General features: G+C 42.2%; 1 protein-coding gene across 1 annotated transcript in view; it reads right to left on the minus strand.

The window, feature by feature from the left end:
* GAD2 (glutamate decarboxylase 2 (pancreatic islets and brain, 65kDa)) overlaps positions 1–21,345 on the minus strand; it is a 95,721-nt gene that overhangs the window by 17,699 nt on the left and 56,677 nt on the right. Inside the window, exons 8-11 of the mRNA XM_011963819.1 lie at positions 15,777–15,831; positions 14,191–14,307; positions 11,240–11,304; positions 3,729–3,807 (exon numbers count right to left, since the gene is read on the minus strand). Of these exons, the coding sequence (XP_011819209.1) occupies positions 3,729–3,807; positions 11,240–11,304; positions 14,191–14,307; positions 15,777–15,831 (316 nt within the window). The remainder of the gene's footprint in view (positions 1–3,728; positions 3,808–11,239; positions 11,305–14,190; positions 14,308–15,776; positions 15,832–21,345) is intronic.

A 21,345-nucleotide genomic window follows, 5' to 3' on the forward strand; every position in this document is an offset into this window, starting at 1 on the left:
ATTAAATACGATGTATTTGTATTAGATCAGTACAAATATACTGAACTCGAAAAAGAAAATTCACTTGAAGACCAATAACGTGAAAATTTGCAACACTCGCTTTTATTTGGTTTCATGGTCACAGAAACTTTGTGGCATTATTCCTCTGGCCATGCAAGCTCACACACTGGTGCCTTAATACTAAGGAAGACCACCTCAGAGAGTGTGGAATGCTGAAAGGATCAGACCTACTCCTACTGTGATAGAAAAAAATAACTCAAAAACACGTGAGCCCTAAAAAAGCTGGACGGCCGGGTGTGGTCGCTCACGCCTGTAATCCCAACACTTTGGGAGGCAGAGGTGGGCGGATCACGGGATCAGGAAATCGAGACCATCCTGGCTAACACAGTGAAACCCTGTCTCTATTAAAAATACAAAAGATTAGCCAGGCCTGGTGGTAGGCACCTGTAGTTCCAGCTACTTGGGAGGCTGAGGCAGGAGAATGGCGCGAACCCAGGAGGTGGAGGCTGCAGTGAGCCGAGATCACGTCACTGCACTTCAGCCTGGGCGACAGAAGGAGACCACGTCTCAAAAAAAAAAAAAAAAAAAAAAAAAGCTGGACAGCCGCAGTCTCATTATTGTACAATATGACAAGCAAAAGTGATGCTGTTTTCCCTACAGAAGGTCTTAGTGAGATGACGTCCTGGTTCTGAGCCATGAGCCATGAAAAGGTTATAGACCATCATGTCCCAAACTAATGTGTTTTAAAACACATTAATAGTTGCTGTACATAAAGAGATTCCAATGCTCAAATAAATGTAGGAAACTCTGTATCATCTAGCCTTTCTTTTTAGATATTGCAATACGTATCAGGCTATTAAGGGCCCCAATAAGCCCTGAAATAATGTAAGTTGTTTTTAACTCTAAACCAATATATCCCAGCCTTTTTAAAACTGAGAAGTCTCTTATTGGGGAACACTTATTACCATCTTATGGAACAGCACTGTTCCTTGGATGCCAATAAAAGAAATGCTGTCAGAGCATCATAAACTCTTGGATTTGTAAGGGAATTTAGAGCTCATTTATTCCTAATCAATAAAGGAATCATTTCTATACCCTTCCTAATAAGTGGCTGTCCAATCTCTCTATTTAATCACCTCCCCTTATTAATTTATTCCTACTGTTGGACAGCTTAATTTTTAGAAGTGTTTCTTTTATTGAACCCAAGACAGACCTAAAATTGCAGGGTGTTCTGATTTTGCCATCAAATCTCTACCACCCGGTGTTACTAAACCAGCTCCCCAAAGCCTCATCGAAAACCCCAGTCTCTTCCATTTGAGAGTCCTCTAAATGGTGAAGGCTGCCATCCTCCTCTCAGCCCTTTTCTTTTCTTTTCCTCCCTAGGCTAAACATCCTTAGTTGTTTCAATCATCCCTCTTACACGTTTACCAATTGGTCCCCACAGTTTGGGATCTAGCTTGATGGAACCCCATGGACAGTTTGGTACAGACCAAAGCAGAGCACTGCAGGTATGGTTTAACTAGAGGAGAGTGGGAGACCACCACCTTCTCATGCTGAAACTCCACTTCCTGTATCTCATCAATGTATCCCTACACACATTCACTCTACTTCCCAGTCTCCTCTCATCTGAAACATTAATAAGCTTCTATGTTTTACTTAAACAGTTCATGAATATTTTGAATGGTACAGGTTAGGTACCAAGCCATAGGCTCTATCCTGGGTAACATCAAATGGCCAGTGAGTAGGTCCTTCCAATGAAGTCATCTAATCAGTTCCAAATCTATTTTCCTCTGGCTCACATTTCCCTTTTGGTCTGTAAGGACATAATGGGAGCCACTGTCAAAACATCTGGCTGAAATCTGAATAACAAACATTTATTTTCTCCTTTGAGGTAATTACAGCTGAGGTTTGCATGAGCTAGGGCAGATGATAATACATTGGACTGTATTTTTAACTGATGAAAACCCAGTCCAAAAGGATATTTTCCAATGCATTCATCTCATTTTGAGGGGAAGTTTCTGTCTTCAATCCTGTGTCCATATTTTTATTACTGATGAAGACACAGAAGGCATGCTGTGTAAATTTGCAGTTGACAACAGGAGGTGTTAAGAACCAACCACAGAGTAGTAACACTCTTTGACCCAGCAATCCCACTTTGAGTCTACTTTGAGAAAATAATCAGGAATGTGATCAAAGGTGTATGTTTAAGGATTCTATCAAGTCACTCTGTAAAACATTGGTTAATATTTTAACCATAGAGATGTGGTTCATTGAATTATGTGACAGAATAATATGAGGCCATTACAAATCAGGTTTTGGAAGATCACGCTCATAATATAGTGCAAAGGATAAAGAAGAATCAACATGTATATATGAGGTATATGAGATAGATGACAGCAATTTTATTATAAATGTATATTTATTTATACATTTTAAATATATTTATTTCTAGAAAAAATTGTGGGAGAAAATATTAAAAATGGTAATAATGGTTATCCCCAAGTTATAAAAATTTGAGGTGACTCTAAATTTATTTGTATTTTCTATTCTGCCTCAACTTTCTGACATAGTGTGTTAACTGTATAATTAGAAAAAAAGCAAAGTATTTTTAAGTAAATGAAGATAGATATTTGGCTGGGCACGGTGGCTCATGCCTGTGATCCAGCACTCTGAAAGGCTGAGGTGGACGGATCACTTGAGGCCAGGAGCTCTTGACCAACCTGGCCAACACGGCGAAACCCTCTCTCTACTAAAATCACAAAAATTAGCCAGGTGTGGTGGTGGGCACCTGTAGTCCCAGCTGTTTGGGAGGCTGAGGCATGAGAATCACTTGAACTCAGGAGGCAGAGATTACAGTGAGCCAAGATCGCACCATTCTTCACTCCAGCCTGGGTGACAGAATGAGACGCTGTCTCAAACAAACAAAAAAAAAAGTAAATGAAGATCAACATTTAAAAATTCTTTTAGTCTGGGGTTCCTTTAGTAATGCTAAGAAGATAAAATTTAATGGGGATCATCTGAAGCTCCTTATTTGGGTTTCATCAACAAAATAAATGCGGGAGTGAGGAAGTATGAGTCCGGCCTGGCGTCATGGAAGGGAGACGCAGTGGCCTTGACCAACAGTGCTCACCTACTGAGAACGGCCCTAGGCCTGGTCAACAGAACCATCTTGAATGAAAGTGCTCATTGATGCCGCTCCTCTTTTCTGGTTAATAAGGATGCAGCTTCCTTACACTCTGAACATGGCTTTAAATATTGAATAAATAGACTGTAATCATGAGAGACAGAACACACACACACATACATACACATGTTATGGACCTGGATCCTGACACTAACCTGAATCCTGTATCATGTATATTTCTTATATAGGAAAAATGATCTCTCAGATTCCAGAAAAAAACCTGGAAATTTAATTTTTTGAGAGAGTGACATAGAGGGTCTCTGGATTGGGGAATGCAGGAACAGTTGAGGAAAGGGATATCATACTGAAAACATGGAGATTAGGTCAAAGTTTATGTTCTGAAAGTTGAGGTCCTCTTACCCTTTCTTCCCCGTTAGGCACCAGACCTTCACCCTGAAGACAGGAATCTAGAAAGGGCTCTCTGGGGAATGTGAGTAGCACCATAGAGAAGACCCGGTGATCCTGACATTTCCAGAGAAAGTTAACCGCACAAAGACAGTCAAACCCACGCACGAACTGGGACACAGAGTCAGGAGAGACATACCTCTTCTCTAACCAGGAGAGCGGAGCACTGCAAAGGGACTCCCATCATCTTGTGTGGATTCCACGTCACAGAGTTGGCCCTAAAATAAACAAATCATGTAAGCGGGTGGCACTCCACCCTGACAGGCTCAGGGCACGTGCAGCCGAGCTTCAGTTTCTTGGTACGTTTCTCAGAATCCAGATGGACACTAAATGTATTTATTTATTTTAATTTACAAAATTAAACAGATTGAGGGGGTACAAGTGTAGATTTCCTACATGCCTATAGGGCGTAGTGGTGAAGTCTGACCTTTTGGTGTACCCAGCACCCAAATAGTGACCACTGTACCCAATAGATACTTTTTCAATCCTCTCCCCCATCCCATGCTCCCACGACACTGTATTTAGTAAACACAAAGTAGACTCTTAAAGATGTGTGAAAGGAAAATATCTCAGACCCCCAGAATCACTAAGGTAAAGGGAAAAGTCAGGGTGGGAACTGCTTGTGGCAAACCTGTCCTCCCATTCTATTCAGTTACCCCTCTGCTCACTGAGATAAATGCATATCTGATTGCCTCCTTTGGAAAGGCAAATCAGAAACTCAAAAGAATGCAACCATTTGTCTCTTATCTACCCATGACCTGGAAGGCTCCTCCGCACTTTGAGTTGTCCCGACTTTCCAGACCAAACCAGTGTTCATCTTACATATGTTGATCAATGTCTTGTATCTCTCTGCAATGCATAGAACCAAACTGTGCTCTGACCACCCGGTGCACATGTTGTCAGGACCACCTGAGGCTGTGTCACAGGCGTGAGTCCTCAACCCTGGCCAAATAAACTTTCAAAATTAACTAAGACCTGTCTCAGTTTTTCGGAGTTCACACTGCAACTTTTCTTTGTCCACAGAAATAGCAGGTGAGGGTGTGGGTCTCCATGTGGCGTGCCCCAGCTCCAGTGGCCGCATGCACCCTGCCTCCACGGTGGTCTCAGGGCACAGCTTAGAGTCATTGGGATCATCCAGTCCAGAGTCTCTCCTTTGGCCAGTGATGGTCAGAGTACCTGGCCAGTGAGGGCGGCGGCCTCCTGTACCTCTGTGGTCCTTGCTATCGCAGTGGCCTGGAGCTCAAAGACAGGGCTCATTTCACTGCTTAACATGATTTTTCCTTTCTAAACAATTGATGCCCAAATTTCTCAGATGCGTCCTTTCCTCGTAGTAGCTTCTGGCGAGGCCCGGGCTTCCATCTGTTTCCTAATCCAGAGTTATTTTCTTTCCAGACTGCAGATGAGATGTGCTGTGGCTTCCACAGCAGGGGAGAGTTCCGTCTTTTTTTGCCTCACACCTTGGGGAAATTTGATGCTCTCTCATCAGTAACAGTGGCTCACACAGCAGAGATTCCCTGCTCAGGGATTTACATTATTTCAAAAGTCTGAGCTGTAGTCCTGGTTCAGATTCCTTTAATAATAATTCTCATTATTTTAATCTGGATTCAGCAATTGTGTTGTAACTGACTCGGTCTCCATTTCATCCTTCACTTGGCACCAGAATTATTTTCGATCTCTGTTTATGGCCCTCTCCTTCTCTGAAATCACTGACAGTTTTCTTTCGCTTCCAGCCCAAATTCCAAACTGCAGGGTATGGCTTCTGCAGCCCTTGGGGCAAGCCCTAGCTACGCCTTAGGCCTTGTGTCCCTTCGCTTTTCTTTATCCATTTCATCATGCCAGATTATCTTTTGTTCTCAGAGAATTCTATTATCATACTGCTGGGTCTCATTATGCTATTTCCTCTTCCTGGAACACCATCTCCCTTTGCTTCACTTTGTTAAATCTTGCTTAATTTTTTAAGGCCCCAGATTCCTTCAGTATGATCTCTGTGACCTTGTTTAACTTCTGTGACTTCTCTCCCTCACTTCCACTGTGCTCCTCTTTTGATTCTGGGAAAAGCAACGGCTCCCACTGTGAATGCCATGGCTCACTTCATACATTTACTGGGTAGGGTGAGCCTCTGCGCTTGTCTCTGGAGAGACTGAGGGGTCCTGGCAGTGGAGTTTCATGAGTGGCATAAAGGAGGAAGGCAAGTATTACAGTAGAATAACCCGTGGCAGTTGCCTCCAGAGAGCCATGGATTGCTGCCCCGTCTGACTGTATGACGGACGTGGGCTCACCCAGTTCCCACCTCTCTGGGTGTGACAGCCTTGGGAAAAAATGAGAAGCTGGGAAAGACCCCATTCATTCATTTGATGAAGGGCATGTGTCAGTCAGTTAGAGCGCTCACTGGCCTGGGGATCTTATCTAGACTTATCTTTGAGCCAACGAATAGTCTAGCTCAGCTTCTGGTCTTTCTCTGGCTCTGACACTGGTTGTCAGATACATTTATGACTGCAATTGAGGAATTAGAAGCAAAGGCAGTTCATGGTTGGATAACTACCCCTGGAGAGAAGACTAAATGATTTAATGAATAATAACAGCATTGAGATACTAAAAGTTCCCTCCAAGAAAATATCTCCTTGCTCTGTAGAATGACCCTGGAGTCAGGACCCTAGGCTATAAAGCAGACATAATAGTTAAGGGGGAAGCCCTCAGGAGCCAGATAGTATGGGTTTTCATTCAGGTTTCATCACTTCCTAGCTGTGTGACTTTGAGCAAGTTACTTAACCTCTCTGTGCCTAGATGTCCTCATCTGGAAAAGGAGAATAGTAATAAATATTTAGGTAAAGTGCTTAGAACTGTGCTTAACAGGCAGTGAGCATTAAATAAGGTTGGCTTTTGCTATGGATTTCATCTCTGTCATTTGTGAATTTGGTGACACCGTGCACATATGTACACACAGCCATTCTATACATTCCATCATGTTCTACGGCTAGATGTCTAACTCTGATAAACTCAGCTTTGTCAATAAGAATGCCTGATGGGAGAGGAAAACAGCTGTCTTCCATGTCTGACTGTGGTGTTTATCTCTACACGGGGGCCTATTTGTCTTTTCAGAAGAGAAGCTGCCAAGGCTCACAACCACCTGTCACTGAATTCTCTGTCCCACCTCTCTCTCAGAGGCATAAAGATGGCAAAAAAAAGATGGCAAAAAGCCCTGCAGATTGATTTGATTACATGGCCTTGATTTGAGAAATGTTGGCAATTTGTTAAAAGCAAAAAACAAAAAAACAAAAAAAAACAGCCTCATTTTAAAACACTTTGCTATGGGATTCGGTCATGTGGCTTCTGCAGTTTGTGTAAGTTGGAGAGAACTGAATCCCGCAGGGCTGTTGTAAGACATCTCCCTGTGCTTTTATTTGTGCCTCAAATCCATAGGCCCCACTCGCCACTGCTCAACCTTCTGGATTGATTCTTTCTCCTCTATATTCTGTGTTCCTGGCACCACTTTCCTTCCAGGCCTCCAGCCTCCAAACCTCACTGTTGTCCTTGGTTTCACTCTTTTCTTCCCCTTGTCTTGATATTGCCCCTTACAGTTCTCTCTCCCCGTCCCCTAGGTCCATCCACTTACTTCCTTCTCTGCTACTACAGCTTAGGTCACACTCAGCTTCTCTCCTGTCCTGCACCTGGATGTTCCTAAGAGCTTAACAGCTTCCAGTCTGTCCCTGGCTCCCATCTCCTCTCTAATGCCGAGTTAATGCCAGAACACAGGTGAGATCACATTGCACCTCTGCTCAAAGCCTGCTAGGGATCCTGCAGCAAAGGTTTTCGATGGGTTTTGTCCCCTCAAGGAATCTGATAATCTCCACGCATAATGGCAGCCACACAGCAGTGACTCCCAGCTCAGGGATCTATGTTTCGTGGAAAGAACCCCCGTGGATTCTGACCTGGCTCTGTGGGAAGGCCCTGGGGGCTGGCCAAGACTTCCGTACCTCCCACCCATGACCTGGCCACTGCTGTGAAACCATGTCATCCTCCAACCAAACTTGTTTGAACTTTCTCCAAGACATTGTGCACTTTCACACTTGCGTGTCTCTTCAGCCTGAATGCCCTTTTCCATTTCTGCCTGATGAAGTACCCTGTGTGCCATGATGCTCAGCTCTGATGTTGCTCTGCTTGGCGAAACCTCTCTGTAATCGCAGAAGGAACCATTCCTTTCTCTGTGCTCTCCGATCAGCTCCCATGTCTGTCTCTCCAGTCTTTGCTTCCTTGCCTTGAATTTTAATCCACTGTTCACTGACAATCTTCCCCACTAGACTGTAAACTCCTTGAAGATAGGCTTTATATCATACCCGTCTTTGCACCCACACAGTGCCATGCGCTGTGACTTGCATATGACAGAGGTTCAGCAATGATTGAATTAAATCCTGAACGCCTGGCTCTCAGGGTGGGCGTGAGGGTAACTGGTGATGCGGCAGAAACTGCACATCAAGACTGAAAGCCTTGAGAGTGGAACACATCAGAGGATGATTACGGTAAGCAGCAGCCTGTGGGCAGGAGGGACTAAAGACGAGTCAGTACGATGCAGAGGCCAGTGCAGTGGCTCATGCCTGTAATACCAGCATTTTGGGAGGCTGAGTCGAGTAGATCACTTGAGGTCAGGAGTTCAAGATCAGCCTGGCCAACATGGTGAAACCCCATCTTTACTAAAAATACAAACAAGCAAGCAAGCAAACAAACAAATTGGCCAGGCATGGCAGTGCATACCTGTAACCCCAGCTACTCAGGAGGTTGAGGCAGGAGAATTGCTTGAACCCAGGAGGCAGAGGTTGCAGTGAGGCAAGATTGCACCACCACACTCCAGCCTGGGTGACAGAGTGAGACTCCACCTCAAAATAAATAATAAGAAATAAATAAAAAGAAATAAATAAATAAGAAATAAATAATAAGAAATAAATAAAAAGAAAAAGAAATAAAAGTATAATACACAGAGTCATGCTCTGGAGTCTCAGGGCTTGTGGCGTGCCCTCTCAGCAGCATTTTGACAGTGCTAGCAAGGAAGAGAGCTGTTTTCTGAGTATTTGGTTGGTTCTCAAAGGGGATGTCAGACAGGGCTCCAGGTGTTTGTGCCATTTTGTTTATTTATTTATTTTTATTTTTAAAATTTTTTTAGAGATGGGGTCTCACTCTGTTGCCCAGGCTGGAGTGCAGTGGTGCCATCATAGCTCACTGTAGCCTTGAATTCCTGGGCTCCAGTGATCCTCCTGCCTCACTCAGTCTCCTGAGTAGCTAGGACCACAGCCACGCATGCCACCATGCCTGGCTAATTTAAAAAAAAAAAAATCTTTTTGTAGAGATGGAGTCTCACTCTGTTACCCAGGTGAGTCTTGAACTCCTGGCCTCAATGATCCTTCCACCTCTGCCTCCCAAAGTCCTGGGATTACAAGCAAGAGCCACTGTGCCCGGTCCCCTTGTGCCATTTTGTGTGAGAATGGCATTCAGATCCCCTGTGACTACGAAGGAGCCTCTGGATTTGGGGACAAGAATTGACCATGGATTTCCTCTACTTTTAGAGTGAGTTCTAAACTTTGGTTTGCGGAGCTTGAAAACATGTCATTCCCTAAGTGAGACACATTTCTTTCTTAAACTTGTGGCCATACACATTCAGTGGTTTCCACTGGTCTTCCAACTGTATTCACTTAGAAAGTATGCCTTTTGCTAGTAAGTCAGTGAGAGAGGGGTATCCTCGGGTAAATGGGTAGCTAAGGGGATTCTGCTCAGAGTGGAACACCAGCAGCCCCCTCATTTTTAGGACTTCATATATGGTTATTCCATTTGAAAAGTTTAGTTACAGTACAGTTTCAAGATTTGTGGCAGTAAGAGGGAACTCTGTGTTCCCTGATGAACGTTCTAAGCTTTGCTCTCAAATAATAGTCTTTGGTACAGAATCGTGTGGGTGTTTATTTTTCTAAGGCTCAGGGTAGGTAATTTAGTGAGTTTTTAAGTGGAAGATGTGCCAGGACTTTCAGCACATGCACTCGCAGGTGGCATCAAAGGTAAAGTAACAGACTTTTTGTGCCAGTCAGAAACTCACAGAAGAGAAAGACCTGTAGATAGGCCACCTCTCTTGAAAGCACATGAATTTAATTCTTGTTCTGATCGTGCGGGCAGGCACCTTTCAAGTTGTTCTCTTTCTCTCTCTTTTATTGTCTCTCCCTGTTTACTTCATTGCCTCTTCCTTAAGTTTCTGCATTCTTGCAGATCTTCATGGTGGAAAGGGATTAGGCCTGGGAGAAGCCCCAAGGGTCCAAGAGCAGAGGCCTGGCACTGGCTGACTCTGGGAGGGAGACACACCTATCCTTATCCACCAGCGTCTAAATGGGGCCCTGCAATCAGAGCTTGGGGGCTCCAGGTGCCTTAACCCAGCTGTGCCCAGGCCAGGCCCTGACCCCGGCCATCAGACGCAGGGACAGTGACCCTTCTGACATGGGCCTTAGCTGGTATAACCCAACTCTTTTTTGCTTTCTTTCCATTAATTCAGCGGGACGCTCTTGACTCTAGCCCAGTCACCCTACCCCTCTCTTTCCACACTCAGGGGTTTTCTGTGTGTTTTAGGCCCGGGTGTCACATCACACACCCAACACAGCCACTCTGGCCTGGGCCCCCCGCATGCCCAGGGCTCACAAGTGCTTCTGCGCTCCATCAGCATCTCTCCTTGTCCTGGAACAGAAACTGTGCCAAGATGTCTAGGGGCAGAGCCAGTGTGACGCTTTTGCTGGGCTGCATCTGGGGACTTTGGCGGGGGATGGTGGGCATTTGGCAGTCTCTGATGAATTCAGGCTTTCTTGGTCGCCTGGAGTGTCAGAGCTCACTACTGTGTCTGACCCGCTATGTTGTGATGATAGAACTGGGCTCCCCTTGCATGTGGTTCAGAACCAGAGCCTGTATTTTGCATTCTGTTTTTCTCTTTTCTTTGGACCTGAATGTGCTTTATGCTAATCAGATACCACTGCCTTTGTGTTTTTCAGCATTTCTCAATAGTCTTCTGCGTAGGCTCTAAATAAAAGGTGCTTTGCAGCATCAGTCAGAGCTGTGTCAGAGAAAGGTTATTCAGGGAATGAAACCATGAGATGAGGCTATTGCTAGTATGTTTCACTTTAAGTGAACTGGCTATCTTAGACCCCAAGCCCAAACTTTCAACACTGATAAGTTACAAGGTGCTTATTTGCTTTGCAAAATTATTTGTTTTTTTTTTGTTTTTTTTGTTTTTTAAGCAGTGGATATTATCCTTTTATGAAACATGAAAGCTATAAATCTTCTCCCTAGAAAAACGTGGGCTTGCCTGCAGGTTTTAAACGATTTTTGTGGTTGGTTCAGAGATCCCAGGAATAGACCCTAGATAGGAATCTCTATGTCTGGAAGACATTCTACCTGGGTCACTTGATGTGTATTCTGATTTTTCTGTTGTTTACACATAATATTTACATATTTGATTTTTCTGTTGTTTACCCATATTCATGAGTGTAACACCACATAAGGCAAGGAACAAAAGCACTGAATAGAGTGAGCTCACTCAGTATTCCAAGAGTTCCTGGAAATTGATTGTAATTTGTGTTTCACAATTAGCTTTGAACACTTTATGTTGTTAATAAGAAAAATGCAACATACCTCTCCACGCCACTCAGTTTCCACTTGTGTTTTCGGGACATCAGTAATCCTCCACCCCAAGCTGCCTGAAAAAAGATCATACAAGGAAAATGGTAGTAGTTTGTCATTGCCTAGATTTCTGTAGTCTGGTGTCTTCCAGACTAATGAGAGTCTCTTAGGGTGAAAATGATCTCCTTGACCCCAGGCCACTTAGGAAGTTGACCACCTTCTTCTGGCACTAACCTTCAGAGTTTACATTGAAGGGCCATTCTAAGGTCTCCAGACTCCATCCCACATTTGTATGGGTGTAATGAGCCACCTTGGAGGCATAATTCCTGGTCCACAGGAGAGGGAGAAAGACCCTCTCCCAAACCTATCACCAGCACTGTTAGTCCTCGTGAAGTCATGTGTTCAGAATGAGAAACCCTGTGGTCCCCACAGTGTAAGGCAGAGAAGATGGGCAGGAGGGGCATTAAACAGCTTCCAGGTTGTAAGGAAAACTCTTTTGACAAGTCTAAATGATTCCAGAAATAGAAAGTGGCTTCATAACTCTGTTTCACTGATGTGTGATTTTGGATAATTTCTGGGTCCAAAAAACCCCACCCAAAATCCACAAGCAGCAAAGATTCATACCAGTTAATTAGCTAAGCAATTAGAATACATGTCTTAAAAATCTGTACTTGATCAAGGTTGAAGATTTGAATTGGTGTAGTAATCTCCTTTAAAAACAGAATGCCAAGATGGAGATTAATTTGGAAATATTAACTTTCTTTCCTCTGTGTGTACAAATAATTCTAGGATAATTTTAAAGGGATTATAAAATTTATGATATAATTGCTTCCCCCCACCTTTTGCTGTAAGTTCAGTTCTTTTTTAGTTTTGTTTTGTTTTTGAGACAGAGTTTTGCTCTTGTCACACAGGCTAGAGTGCAATGGTGCGATCTTGGCTCACTGCAACCTCTGCCTCCTGGGTTCAAGCGATTCTCCTGTCTCAGCCTCCCAAGCAGCTGGGATTACAGGCACCCGCCACCACGCCTGGCTAATTTTTGTCTTTTTAGTAGAGATGAGATTTCACCATGTTGGCCAGGCTGGTCTTGAGCTCCTGACTTCAGGTGATCCACCTGCCTCGGCCTCCCAAAGTGCTGGGATTACAGGCATGAGCCACTGCGCCTGGCCCAGTTCTTTTGCACTTTGAAAAATTATCTAATATTCCAAACGTGTACTATTTTAAGATTCTTTCTACATTATAGAATCTATGAATGTTAAAGCTAATAAGAGTAAGTGGTAAACCTGGTATGTTTCAAAGAAAAGCTAATAAAACTGGTTAAAAGATTCCCTAGTTCTAATTTAAGTAGGAGACCCAGAGGAATGGCCCATAGCTTCTGCTGGCTCAGGACACACAGACATTCTCATTTTTGAAGTTGTCAGGTAATCCTCTTCCTGAATCAGCCAGCAAGGCCTAACAGGGTTTCCAGTCCTGAGGCCCAGGTCACTAATGGCACCGGGCGGTTCAGTCTTTTCTCAGTGTCCTCATGCGTAAAATGAAAGGGGCTCTGGTAGCCTAATGAACGACTCACATGTGAATCAGGGAGGGTAAAGAAGATGGGTGATTGCTTTGCAGGAATACTCTGGAATAATGGAAATGCTAAGCCTGTGGAAATGTTCTGCTCCTAAAGAAAAGAGCATTAATGAGGCCGGGCACAGTGGCTCACGCCTGTAATCCCAGCACTTTGGGAGGCCAAGGCAGGTGGATCACCTTAGGTCAGGAGTTTGAGAGCAGCCAATATGGAGAATCCCGTCTCTACTAAAAATGCAAAAATTAGCTGGGCATGGGTGTGCACGCCTGTAATCCCAGCTACTTGGGAGGCTGAGGCAGGAGAATTGCTTGAACTCGGGAGGCCGAGAGGTTGCAGTGAGCTGAGATCACGCCACTGCAGTCCAGCCTGGGTGACAGAGCAAGACTCTGTCTCAAAAAGGAAAAAAAAAGAGCATTAATTTGGTCTGAATAATTATTATAAAGCCAAAATGATCTAGCCAGGGCTAGATCATTGTTATAGCCCTGGCTTACACCCAGTGCTGGCCCACGGCAATATAAGGATCTTGCGCTCGAATGAACATCAACTTATGCCTTCCTTCACTGAGAAAGTCTTGCAATGAAAAAATTATCAGCTGAGCCAAGCATCGCACTTAGTTTGTGATGGGTTGTGATTGATAATGGTTTGGCACAAACTCTTTATCTCATATGGATCACTAATAGTTTGCAGGTGGTAGCTAATCTTCAAACCACACTTGGAGTAATACTAAACTTAAATCCCTTCAGTCCTTCTAAAACATAACACATTTTTTTTTCATTGGAAAATGTTCTGGAGGGAACACCTTCATTATTTTTTAGTGTGACAAGGCCTGAAGTCAAAACGTTTCAAATATAATCTAGCTGACCACACTAAGGAATTGGAACTTTGGTGGTCCTTATTTCGCAGGAAGTTGTCAAGCCTATTTTCCTCTCTAAATATAGGAATATCTAACTTGAGCTTCAGTTTTTGTTTTTTTGTTTTTTTTTTTTTTTAATTCTCTGGGCTTCCTACATAAATGCAACTCCTTTTTACTCTTTTGACCATTCTGGTAAGTGAGGAAGAGTGGGACTGTGTGCGTAGGTTATTTTCCTCCATGAATGCAATGGCTCCATGAATTGAGAACAAAGTGGTCAGCTTGGGTACTGATTAGAGAAATACAAATATTACCATGTTGGGAACATGAAGGTATAATCAGCCTCGGGATGCTTCTTGTGCATGGTGTGTACTGTGTGAGTTGTGTGCTAATTTGCTTCAGCCATCTTTAAAAGCGTTAATATCACCACTCTGAAAATAAGCTGATCAAGTTAAAAAAAAAAAAAAGAAAAGAAATTTCCTTCGTGTGTACCAGATGAAAAACGTCCAAGGACATTTTAGTGGCCAGTCCCTACGGGATACTTACATCCACGTGCATCCAGATCTTATACTTTTTGCAAATGTCAGCGACAGCTAAGAGCGGATCAAATGCTCCATACACGGTGGTTCCAGCTGTGGCACTCACGAGGAAAGGAACAAATCCCTGTGCAAATGAGAAAGCCCCAAATCATGGGAAACAGAGTCAAGAGTTCTTTTAAAAAGCTGATTCGAAGCAATGGGAATTCGCTCCCTAACAGACTCGTCTGAATTTGGGGTAGCAGCAGAAGAGTTACTGACACCCCGAGGCCTGCGACAAATTGATGTTCACTCTCTGGAATCTGAGTTCTCTAGGCCATGCTGTTGGTCCTGACTGTGTCTTATAAGAACAGACATTTCGATTCTCAGAAGAAGCTGTAGTGAACCCAGAGGCTGTCAAGGGATGTCCCCGATACATGTATATATTCCCGGTAGACTTTCTGGCCCTTTTAACCCCCTTTGCTCACTTTCAAGTGTTCCTTATTCACACCGAGGCCTCTGAACTTCATAAATCCCCTAGAGTGAGTAGGCAGGAGAATGAAGAGAAGTAGCTGTGACCAGCCCATTATTCCTATTTGGAAAATGCCCAGATAATTCATTTGGCATTTCAGCATGGAGGAGCTAAAATACTAAGCCATGACTTTTATCCGTCTAACTAGTCCTCAGTCTCTCTGGCCGTGGCTAAATGAAAACTGATTGAAGTAACAGGCTGGAAGAAGGCAGGAGAATGCCACAGACAGGGTCGCCATAGTCCCTCATTCCATAAGGACTCTGTCCTGTCTATAGAATGTGATGTTACGGTGTCAGTCTTTAGGGGGCAGCAAAGGTTTAATCTTATAGTTGATGTTACTGGAAGTAGTTCTAGCACCTGCACAAGAACGAGGGAAACCTTCTCCTGCTGCCTGCACTTAGTAAACCAAAACCAAACGAATAAGGGCATATGAACGTAAATAATGATTTCTGAGTTCCTAATAATAAAATGCATGTGTATCTTATTAAATCAGGAACTGTAGATTATATCTACCAAATGGTAAACAGAGAATTCTAGAAACAAATTCTCTGATTTGTGAGCCATTCCAGGTTGTAAATGACTTTCTAGAGCTTTGGGAATCTTGGCCAGGCATTCAGAACTTGTTACTTCTGAAAAGAGTTCTAAATTGCTTCCTGCAAAATAAGATGTCTGGAGAGCCAATGCTAACATCATGCACCTAGACAGGAAAAACTGGCCCCTTTTGAAGAACCGCACCAGAGTCCCTCACATACTGCATTAGCATTCTGCTATTTCCCTGCCTCCGAAAATACTCTTTCAAATGTGTGTGTGTTTCATGCTAACCCTCAGTACCTAGGAAGACAAATGCTTTGGAAACTCTCACTGTATCTCTGTATATAATATTTATTCAGCAATTTAAACTTTTCTAAAGCAGAGCCTATAACCCAGAGAAATAAATAGTGACTGGATGCAGAATTCTACATTCTCATTAAATCTGGGAAATTGAGGTTTGGATCCTCTTTTTAAAATAAAACCAAAACACACTTTGTTCTCTGCTGGATGAAAATAGAAATATGGGCTGGATAAAGATCCCGACAGAAACTTACTTTCTGTTTGGCTTCAAGAATCCTTCTTTCAAGATCAGATGGGATCATTTTCCCTCTGGAAGGAAAAAGAAATATAGATTTGCTTTGAATAATTTGCTTCATCATCTTTACAATGTAAGTGGCCGTAGGAGAGTGAAGTCCAACCCCAAACTGTTGGTAACAATACTCGGGGAAAACAACTACTTGACTGTTTCCAGGAAGGATGCAGTTGGCCATATTAGCAATCTCCAGAAAGCTATTTTGACTTAAAGAATGTTTCTCTGCCTCCCGTACCATGATTATTATAATAGTAAGCAAAGCAGTATCTGTGTTTTTGTTTTAGTAAAGAAGCATTTTTAGGGTTGAAAGGATGTCTGAAACGTGAGCCCATGAATTTTTGGCCTTCTTTATGCTTTTAGCACTTGGAATGTCATTAGGTAGCTCATTCAGATGTTTCAGAATGGATTTTCTCTTCCTGCTGTTTCAATGGTATGTGAAATTGCAGGTCGGTTTATTAAAAGATTTGGAATAAAAAGGTTTTTCTGAACTCTCCTTTCATTGCCAAACATTTTGCTCCAAATCAGGCTTGTTTTAACTGAATTAAGAGGATGACTTAATAAGAAGGTTCTGTGCACAGCAGAGGGTCATGGTAATCGTTCTACGGAGAATAACATAATACGGTCAGGAGTCTGCAAAAACGTGCCAGAAATGATAGTCATGCCTCATCTGGGCAGGTAAATGCATCCCTTAAAGCAGTGATTTTCAACCTGATCAGATCAGGCTGTACTAAAGCACCTTGCTCCTGCTCTGATATAAACAAAATGTTCAAATTTCTGAGAAAATGTGGGTATTATCTTTACCTTTCACATAAAGTTTAAAGCACATTAAATTGCCATAGTATTTTTGCAGGTAAACAAGAAAATTGAGAATGAGAACTCTTAGAAATCGTTTTTTGCAAATCTTGAATTTTACCCAAGTTTACCACAAGTTAAACACCTTTGCTGGGGAGAATTTTGGGTAGACTAGCTTGACAATCATTATTTGCTCATTAAATCATATCATACCTAACTTTTTATTAAGTGTAAGGCATTAAGATGGCACTGAGGAGTCAGAGATGACAGTCCATTCGAATTAGAAGGGGCTCCAAGACATGCCTGATTCTAGTTGAACCTTCTCATTTTTCAAATAAGGCAACAGCCTGAGAGGTGAAGTGACTGCCCAAGATCAAATACCGGTAAAAGTCCAGGGAGTAACTAGAAATATAATCTAAGCTTCCAGAACAAACTCAAAGGTGCCAAACATATAGGAAACCTGTTTGGAAAGGTTGGATTATTTTAAGATAAGATAAATCTTTCAAGATCACATCTGACTTTCACGAACCAGAGGTGTTATCCAAACCCACCGGGAAAACAGTAATGAATGTATAGTCTGTTCTTTCCTCTATCAGCGAGATTTGGGCAGGAGGAGGGAGTAGGCTTGTCAAACCATCATCTCATGCACCTCTGGCAGATTGGAAAGAAATGGGGGTGGCTCTAGTCTCTCCTGGACACTCTGCCTTCCAAACCTCTATTTGTTTTGTCTACTTAGGACCCAGAGCCTGACATATGCCAGGTGGTAGATAAACATTTGCTGGAGGAATATGACTAGAAGAGAAAGTTTAACCCAAGGCTAGTAATATGTTTACCTTAATGTCTGACCAGATAGTGAATAGGGAGGCCTTGGGGGAGGAAATTTGCCATCTTTTTCTCTATTTTAGAATTGGCCGAAGTACTGTAGAATGCTGGTTCTTAAAATTTAGTGAGCATAATAATCACCCAAGTCCCTGTTTAAAATGCATGGCCCCATTCTTAGGGATTTGGATTTAGTAGGTCGGCATAGGATCCCGGAATGAATTCATCCCACAAATACCTATTGCACACTTGCTGAGTGCCAAGCAGTGTTGTAGGAACTGGGGTAGCAGGGTAAACGAGACAGCTTCTACTCTCCAGGGCTTCCATGCTATCAAGGGAGACAAATGAACTGATAAATAGACAAATATGCACAAGAATCTGCATGTTCATCAGTCACCCAGGTGATTCTGATGAAGGAAGACCTGGGTCCATATGTTAAGAAAAGCTGCTTGGGACATTTTAGCCTGGGAGGTATTTAAATAACTGTGTAACACATTAAGCACTTTTCATATGTGCCATGGTTTGGAGCCTTCATGGCTGCAGGGCAGTGAGCAGAAGGAGCTCCAGATGTAGCTTTGTCCATCCTCTGCCTGCCCATATGTTGCGGGGACAGAGACGACTGGGTGACAACCAGCAGATTGTCCCCTGCAGATTAGAGGCTGTCTCGTCAGTCCTGGTCTTTCTGCACGAGCATCGCCTGGTGCCTGGGAGGCTTTGGATGGCGACTGTTCCATACTCTTTGTGTGGTCCAAAAGTATTTCTATAACATAAGCATATATCTTTAATAATTACACATCCAGCCTTTAAGCTTACAATTAAGTAGCCACTGATGCTTTAGAACACTGCTCTCAGTTAGCTGTTAGTGTTTAAGAAGGGACTGCTACTAAAGTCAGGGCCATTGAAACAGACTGCTGCTTTGGACAAGGTGTTTTGCATTAAGATGCTTGGTTAGCAGTAGCCTTTAGGAAGTCGTGTGACGCTGGCCAGGCGCGGTGGCTCGCGCCTGTAATCCCAGTAATTTGGGAGGCCGAGGCAGGCGGATCACAAGGTCAAGATATTGAGACCATCCTGGCCAACATGGTGAAACCTCGTCTCTACTAAAGATAGAAAAATTAGCTGGGCATGGTGGTGCACGCCTATAGTCCCAGCTACTTCGGGTGGCTGAGGCAGGAGAATTGCCTGAACCTGGGAGGTGGAGGTTGCAGTGAGCCGAGATTGTGCTACTGCACTCCAGCCTGGGTGACAGAGTGAGACTCCATTTCAAAAAAAAAAAAAAGTCATATGATGCTATAGGGTCAGATAACTCTCTTAAGTTGACTGGGCAAAATCCCAGGAAGAACGACAGGTAGAACAACCAGCAGGAAAGATCTTCTCTTTGTGGGAAGAAGCAAAAAGACACAGAATGTATCTCAGACCACGGTCCCAGATTCATGCCTAACTCCCCATAGCTCCAAAGGAAAGAACTGATTATCTTACCAAAGAAAGCAAGTTACTGGAGAGTCTGTATTTCTAGGCAGGCTTGCAGATGGTCACATATGGGGTGCTTGAGTCACTAGTTGACCCTGTTCATTGGCCCTGCTGAAACTAGAGATACTACCAGCCTTTCCTAAGTGAGTAGGGCTTAGCTCTATTCCTAAAAACATGAGTGCAAAGAAGAAAGTATTCATATATCCTTCCTATTAGAAATTGACTAAGGTTATTTAATAGCAATACTACCAGCAGCAATGATAAATGACTAGTTTTAGAAGCAGTAACTGTGAGATCCCTGCTCCTCCTCCTGACCCTGCGAGATAGTTATTTTGCACTTACAGTGCAGATTAGGAAACTGAGGTTCAGAGAGGCAGTTGACTATGGTTAAAAGCTTGAAATCTGGAGATATAATAGTGGGTTCCTGCCACAGTTCATATATGCTAACTGTGTGTAGTTGAAATATTTTCTTCTTTTTACTCATTTATAAAATGATAATAGTATTTGTCTCAGATTTGTATGAGAGTTAAATAAGATAGTAGGTATAAACAACATTAAGCAAACTCTGCCTAACATTTGGTAACCACTAGATGCCTGTTTGACAGTCTAACGTTGTTACGTTGTTATTAGCAGTAGTATTGTTATTGTTGTCATTAGCATTATGTGACTTGCAGACTGTCACACAGCTAGCAGGAGGCAGATTTCAAATCTAGAGCTGTCTGATAGCAAAACTTAGACTCCTGGCACTGTACAAATACCTTGACTTAACAAAAATATTTTTCAGGTTGAATTCTAGGATTGTAATGACATGTGCAAAATGTCCATGTGGTTTTCTGGAAGTCTCCTGAATTGAGTAGTCCAGTGACCCCAATTACTGCTATCAGCACTGACTAGTAAATAATAAAAGCATGTAACCTCATCTTAAAACATATTTGATGATGTTGTTCTACCTAGTGTAGCGTCCAAATGCAATAGCAGTAACAAAAACCTGCTAGTTGTTTGTTTATATTTGCTTTCTAAACTGGTCAGTGCTAGGCAAAACTATCCTATCAAGATAGCAAGGAGAGTTAATGGATGTAGGTGAATTTTCAAATTGCACAGATGTGTAGTGACTAGAGAAATTGCATAGATTCACTCGGGGAAAAACACTGTTGAAGATGAATTGCAGAGAAGCAGCAAAAATTACCAGAGATTTCTCCTGGGGAAAAGAGCTCCCCGTGTCTTTACATAGCTGATACTAACATGGGTAGCCTGTCTTAGGAAAGGATCCTAAGATAATTAAACTAACAAAAGTCAAAACTGACCATTTAAGAAGTACTTGTATTACAAAACCAAGCCCTTTGCAAAGAATTTTACTATAATTATAAATAGTGAACTTCCTATTCGCTATAAATAATGAATCCAAATACATAGCTGGATTTGGAAAAAGAATTTTAACTGTAATGATCAATATTTTTCTCTTTTAAGATTTGTTTTCCAATGTGCGCAATTGAATCACTTAGCATTATTGTCAGGTTATAAGAAAAGGATATTTTGGGTGATTTTTTATGTATAATTCTAGTAATATTTATTCTTTCCATTGACTTCCTCCAAAAGCATTTACTTAGCACACATACTATGACTATACAACAATGCAAGTGATGTGCAACTGAGACTCCAGTCATGATATGGTAAGGAGATATTTTCTTTTGTCTATGAAACCTCCTTACTGCTGCCCTTGAAGGGTAGTATTAGAGCTGACAGGGAGGTATATGATGAGGGAAACTGTATGGGCAAGAAAGTGTGCTGACCACCTCACATCACTCCTCCTTCTCCCCAAACTACTGTCTCTCTTCTCTAAAAGTATCTGTTGAGAGACAGAAAAAAGGATTATGATAAAAGGTTCAAGTTACCATGTAAGAAACCATGCTTGGCTACTCTAAATAAACAACTTTGGAGTCCAAGAGGAAATCAAGATGGCAATTACAGAACATTCAAAATTAATGACATGAGAATAAAACTTATAAAAACATGAGAAGCATCCTAAATCATTCTCAGAGGAAAATGTATAGCCCTGAGTGCTTCTGAAATTAAATAACACAGAATAAAAATAACTAAATTGATTAATCCAAAAGGCTGGGGAAACAACAACAGTGTGGGCAGAAAGAAGAAATAATTTTTTTAGTGAATTAGAAAACTTAATAAAAAGTAAACTTAATAAATTCAAAAGATGGGACATTGAAAATATCAATAGATACACAAATATCTGATTAGTCCGAGAAATAAAAGAGAGAAAATATAACATTTGAAAGGAGAGAGATGTTATGAATAAAGAGATTTTAATATTTTTAAAGCATTCTATGTAAAGTTTTATAATAATCTTAAAGTTTTTGAGAAAATAAATAATTTTTCCCTCAGAAAGTAAATTACAAGAATTGATTCAAGCATATAAGGAAATTTGAAAAAAAAAAAAA

Source organism: Colobus angolensis, unplaced genomic scaffold (genome assembly GCF_000951035.1).
Source record: "Colobus angolensis palliatus isolate OR3802 unplaced genomic scaffold, Cang.pa_1.0 Scaffold63, whole genome shotgun sequence".
Lineage (NCBI taxonomy): Eukaryota > Metazoa > Chordata > Mammalia > Primates > Cercopithecidae > Colobus > Colobus angolensis.